A 5,608-nucleotide genomic window follows, 5' to 3' on the forward strand; every position below is an offset into this window, starting at 1 on the left:
GGTTCATTGAGAACATGGTTGTTGTTCAATAATAAAATTATTCCTCAAAAATACAACTTGCCTAATAATTCTGCACTCCCTGTAATTTGCATCCCATAGATCGCATCCCTGAACTTCCTCCAGCAATGAATGCTGTTAACTTCCTGTGGTCTCTACATAGAAGGGAAGGGATGGAGAATAATGGAATAATCAACAATAATACAATCATAAGGATCCAGAAGCAGGCGTGATCTGTCAGTAAACAAAAGCTGTTTTTAACATTTAATTATCATCTATTCATTTATTACTGCCCTGTTGTGTCATTGAACTCAGATTGTCACAACAATACTGAAAGTATCATCAAGTTTACTCATATTGTTCTCAAAGTTTGTAGTTTTCATAATTCCAAATTCAGATGAGGTCAGCTGAATCAGAAAACACTGAAGGACTTTATTAGAACTGATGTCAGACTGTGATGTCGGACCCCAACACACGCACACACACGCCGTGGTTATGGTGACACACACTTCTTTTATTATAACTGTGGTTTCAGCTTAAACGCACGGGACACAGACACTCCCGCTCAGTAGTCGCTCCGTTCGCTTCCTCGACTGTCACTGAAACATAAGAAAAGAAACAATCAGTCACTCGTCCCAAACACCTGTGCAGCACCGCCTCCGCCCCGCCCCGGGAGCTCACCGTGCCACACCTCCCCTGCAGCGGGCCAGAGACCACACCCGCGCCACACAGACCTTTCAGTCCTATGGATGACTGTCAGTGGACTAAAGATCCTTTGTTTTTATTGTAAAAAACAAAACAAAAAAACAAAACTAAAATGAACAAACAGTCATTACGACTTGCGACTGGTGGTTGTCAGGCAGACACCAACTGGTGTCTGGTGTGACTGAGGCCTTACCTGCATTATATTGAGGGGAATGCAGATGTCTGAGGTGAACTGCTGTGATGTATGTATTTAGTAAAATACACAAAGGAAATCGGGATATGAGAAATAAAACAATGAAAGGCAGAAAAACGTACTGTAAATATATTTATTTATTTATTGAGAATATGAATCATTTCCCGTCAGTCACAGTCACTGTATTCCTCGTGAACATGATGAACATTTTTTGTCGGACTGCTTTGATCTGCATCCCATAGATAACAGCATTCAGTGCTGGAGGAACCACATGGAACATCATGGAGGCTAACTTCCTTTGGTCTGTCAAATGTGGGAAGCGATGGAGGAGCACCATGACAATGCCTGACAAAAACATGATGACATACATAGTCAGGTGGGTGGTGTAGGTCTGGAGCGCCCGGCTGTTCAGTGTCTTGCTCTTGCTGCTCAGACACACCATGGCGATCCTCAGGTAGGTGATAGTGACGCTGCCAATGGAGGAGCCCAGCAGGAGGACAGTGTAGCCGAGACCGTAAATGTTATTGATGAGGATGCTTTCACAGGAGAGCTTAAACAAAGAGGCATTGTCACAGAAAGGGTTAAATATGATCCACCTGCAGCGTGACAGGCGAACGCTGAGGCCCACGAGGATTGTCACCATAACGAAGATTACTGCCCAGGCCAAGACCGACAGCTTCACCACCATCCAGTTGGTCATGATAGTGGCGTACTGCAGCGGGTTGCAGATTGCCACATAGCGATCAAAAGCCATGATCATGAGTATAGTGTGAGAAGAACCTGCATAAATGTGAACACAAAAGGCCTGAATGACACAGTCTACATAGTGGATGTACCGATCTGAGCTGGGAATAAAAATATCCCTCAGCATACGTGGAATGATTGTTGTGGCTCCAAATACATCATTAATGCTCATGTTACAGAAGAGCAGATACATGGGCTGGTGGAGGCTACTATCCAGCGTGATCAGGATCACCAGGACAATGTTGGAAAACATGATGAAGATGTAAATGAGGAGGAGGAGGATGAAAGCAGGAATGGAAGCATCTGGGCTGACCTGTAAACCTTCTAAGAGCAGGATATCTGAAGTCTGGTTTTCCATAGTGCAGAAGGTTAATTTCAACCTGGAGAGAAGACAAAAAAACGTGTTTATTTTCAAACTTTAAAGGGATTTTAAAGTGTTTGGAGTCATTTTTGACCTTCAATGCACATATTAAACAAATATGTAAGACTGCGATCTTCCACAAATATCTATCCGGTTGTTCAGTCTGACGTCACTAGCCGTGTCTGGACCTAAACTCCGCTGCAGGTCCATATCAAACGATCACTATGGCATTACTGAGAGTTGAAAAACTGTCTAAAGTCTTTCATCTTTAATAAAATGATCAGTGTTCTGCTCTACCAGGTGTAACAGTTGAGTTTAACATCCAGGCATCCATGAAAATGGAATTTATGACATTTAACGGAGTTAGAAGTTAGCAGGGAGTTAGCTCACTAGCTTCTATCTAAATACAATATAGCATGTCCTGACTGCGGGGTTTTGGAAACAAATTCAAACGTACAGCTCTGTTATCACTTCCAGCATAAATGAAGACAGAAAACTAAACAGCAGTGACGTTTGTAGGGTTACTGAAGTTTGGCTAGCTGCTATATAATGATGTGCTACGTGACCGCTAGCGACACAGCTATGTTAGCATAATGTAAACAAGCTAACTTTTTTTCCACTCGATAAAAGTTAACATGAGTGTTCTCGGTGGTCAGGAACAAATGTAATCGCATGGCAGGATGCTGTAAAAGGACCAAACTTCAGCCAGGAGAACAACTGAGATAATCCATCCACAATACGAGGTTAGTCATTCATATACTGCTGCATGGGCTGGGCTGTAGTTACATCCTAAGGTTTTAAAAACTGAGCTTAAATAAATGATTAGTGGTAATAAAAGCCGAGGGAGGTCAACAGTGATCACTGACTGTTTTAGGAGCTTTTTGAGATTAAATAGAAGAAAATACAAAACATTAAACATGTTAACAACACAAAAGCCATATTAAACGCAGACTACTTTAGACCCGGAAGTAGGATTTGTCACGTCATCACTTAACAATCGGATTAGAAACATTGTATCTGAGAGTGATTAAAAACTAGCTCATTATTACTTCTAGGCTGGACTACTGTAATTCCTTAGCGTCATGCTCCTGGGCCTGGAGACACAGTGTTTTGTGTTATCATTATTTGCATTCTGTCTCTCTACTTTTAAGATTAGGCTTAAAACATTCCTGTCACGATCCTGGGTCTTATGACCCAGTGTTTTGAGTTTAGTTTATTTGGATTTTTATATGATTAAGCTCATGAGTTTTTCTAGTTCTTTGTTATTAGATTCCCCTTGTGTCTTCCAACTCCTGTTAAGTCTCCCTTGCCCTTCATGTGTTTCAAGTCTGTTATGCTGTCAAGTTCATGTAGTCATGTTTGCATTTCATTATGTTTCCTATTTTATTTTCTAAGAGGTTCTGTGTTTTGTTTTACTCTTTCCCTGTGGCGTTGTTATGTCCACGTTGTGTCTACTGTGCCTTTCTGTCCCATGTTTCAGGTCCCTATGTTCTGTCTTCTCAGTTGCTGTTAAGTTTGCATGTCTAGAGTTCAGTCAGTGTGTTTGCTGTTTTACTTTGAAGGTCCATGTCTCATGTGAGTGATTCTAGTTTTGCTTCCCTTGTCTCGTCCAGCCTGATCACTCCCAGCTGTGCCCTCTGTGTATTTAAGCTCTGTGTTTCTCTTTGTCAGTGTCGTAGTCTCCCTCATGGCTGTGTTTCCCTGTGTATTAGTTATCCATGTCCCAGTTTAGTTTAGTTTAGTTTTCCATGCCATTCTGCAATAAAGCAGCTTTTTGAGTTTAATTTTGTTGTTGTGAGTTTTGCGTTTGGGTCCTTCTTCTGCCTGCACACAGCTGAAACATGACTATTCCTTTTTGATAAAAAGGAATGTAATCATTACATGGGTCTTTTTTTTTTTGTCTCCCACTTCTCACTCCCAACTGGTCACAGTGCGAAATGAGCTGAATATTCTCCACCAAGATGAGCACATCTCTTTAAATAAGGCCGTCTTGAAAAATGTAGCTTTTTGCTTTTTGTATTTAACCCAAAATGAAAATGAAAATGCATCACACAACACTGCAGCTCCAGCCAAAAAGAAAGGGATGAAGAAAAGTGTAATTTAAATTTTACATTTCTGTTTAGGTAATAGAAATGTGAGATTCATCATGGAAACACAATGACATTAGATACCACTGAAAAACAACAGACCCAACTACTCTCTGCGGTTTCAAGGGATCTTCCAGAAATGGTAACCTGATGTTCCCCTGATGAGTCATCATCAGGTACAAACTTGATTTCAAAACTCGGTAAAAGAAACTATATTTTATTGCCACTGTTTATGCAAGATCACGAATAAATTAAAAAGTCTAATCGAAACTTTAAACATGTGATGCTTTTCCACTTCTTTTGTTTTTTTACAAGCACAATTTCTAAAGCTTGTTGTAGCAGTAGGAAATGAACAAATGTTCCTCTGGTGATAGAATTAGAATTCCTGAATTGAAGTTTCCTCATGTTGAGTTTTAGTTTGTTCATTGAAATTTCATTCCAAGTATTCTCTTTTTTTTTTTTCCAGCAGTATAAAGATTATAACGTGCACAGCAAAGGAAATTAGATTTAAAGTGCTCAAATGGAAAAATTAATCCTTTTTACATCCACCAGATCCCCATTAACCTTTCAAGGGTTAGGGTGAGGTTTTGTTTTAGTTGCTTACTAACCAGACAGACTTTCAGACCTTTTAAAAATTTTGGCTATTACTACTATCAGTAGATTACACACTGCAGTGTTAACCAAAATCAACTCCTAATACCTCTGGGCAGGTCAACCACCTAAAATTGTTATTAATAAAAAACAAACAAAAAAAACAATCAGCCTAACACTCTAGTCTTTGGGTTTACCTGTTGTTTACTCCTAAAACCACATTTTCCTGATAGTTCGAACCACCAGCATTAAGATTTTAATCAACACTATATAAACTACATACATATATAAATGAGAGAGCAAAGAAAGGCCATCCAACAACGAATTAGTGACATGAAGTCTTAACTCCACCAAATGCAACACAAATAAAACCCAGCAAAGGCTACAGCCATTTTAGTCTACAGTAAGATCATGTGTGTGTTTGTGTCTCATACTCACCTCAGTTGACGTGAACCTCCTGATATCACACCTGAGGCTTGGCTGACACGTTTTTTATAATGTGAACATGTTCCCTGATGCTGATGGTTTGTCGTGTGAGTAAACAGTAAGACCTCCCCGGATGGCTGAACTCCTCACCCTATCTCTAAGGGAGATGCCAGCCACCCATTTCCGCCACTTGTATCCGTGATTCCATTCTTTCGGTCACTACCCACAGCTCGTGAGCATAGGTGAGGGTAGGGACGTAGATCGACCAGTAAATTGAGAGTGCCCCCTTTTACACTCAACTCTCTCTTTACTACAACAGACCAGTGCAGCCTCCGCATCACTGCAGCCACAGCACTGAGGCCACCCAAGTGAAAGCCTTCTGCCACTTAGCTATGCCTAGAAATTCTATGAAGAGAATCTATGACAAAGGGCAGCCCTGGCAGAGCTCATCACCCACCGGGAACAAGTCCAACTCATTGGTGGCTATACGGACCAAGCTCTTGC

The 5,608-nt window shown here is 40.8% G+C and overlaps 1 protein-coding gene across 1 annotated transcript; it reads right to left on the reverse strand.

Moving 5' to 3' along the window:
• Positions 1 to 934: 934 nt before the first annotated feature.
• Positions 935 to 2,112, reverse strand: LOC120737767 (putative gustatory receptor clone PTE03). The gene has a single exon (XM_040038632.1). It carries the CDS (start codon positions 1,995 to 1,997, stop codon positions 1,053 to 1,055), a length of 945 nt encoding a protein of 314 aa, XP_039894566.1. The 5' UTR covers positions 1,998 to 2,112; the 3' UTR covers positions 935 to 1,052.
• Positions 2,113 to 5,608: the final 3,496 nt, after the last annotated feature.

Source organism: Simochromis diagramma, unplaced genomic scaffold, assembly GCF_900408965.1.
Source record: "Simochromis diagramma unplaced genomic scaffold, fSimDia1.1 OVJJ01000323.1, whole genome shotgun sequence".
Taxonomy (NCBI): Eukaryota; Metazoa; Chordata; class Actinopteri; order Cichliformes; family Cichlidae; genus Simochromis; species Simochromis diagramma.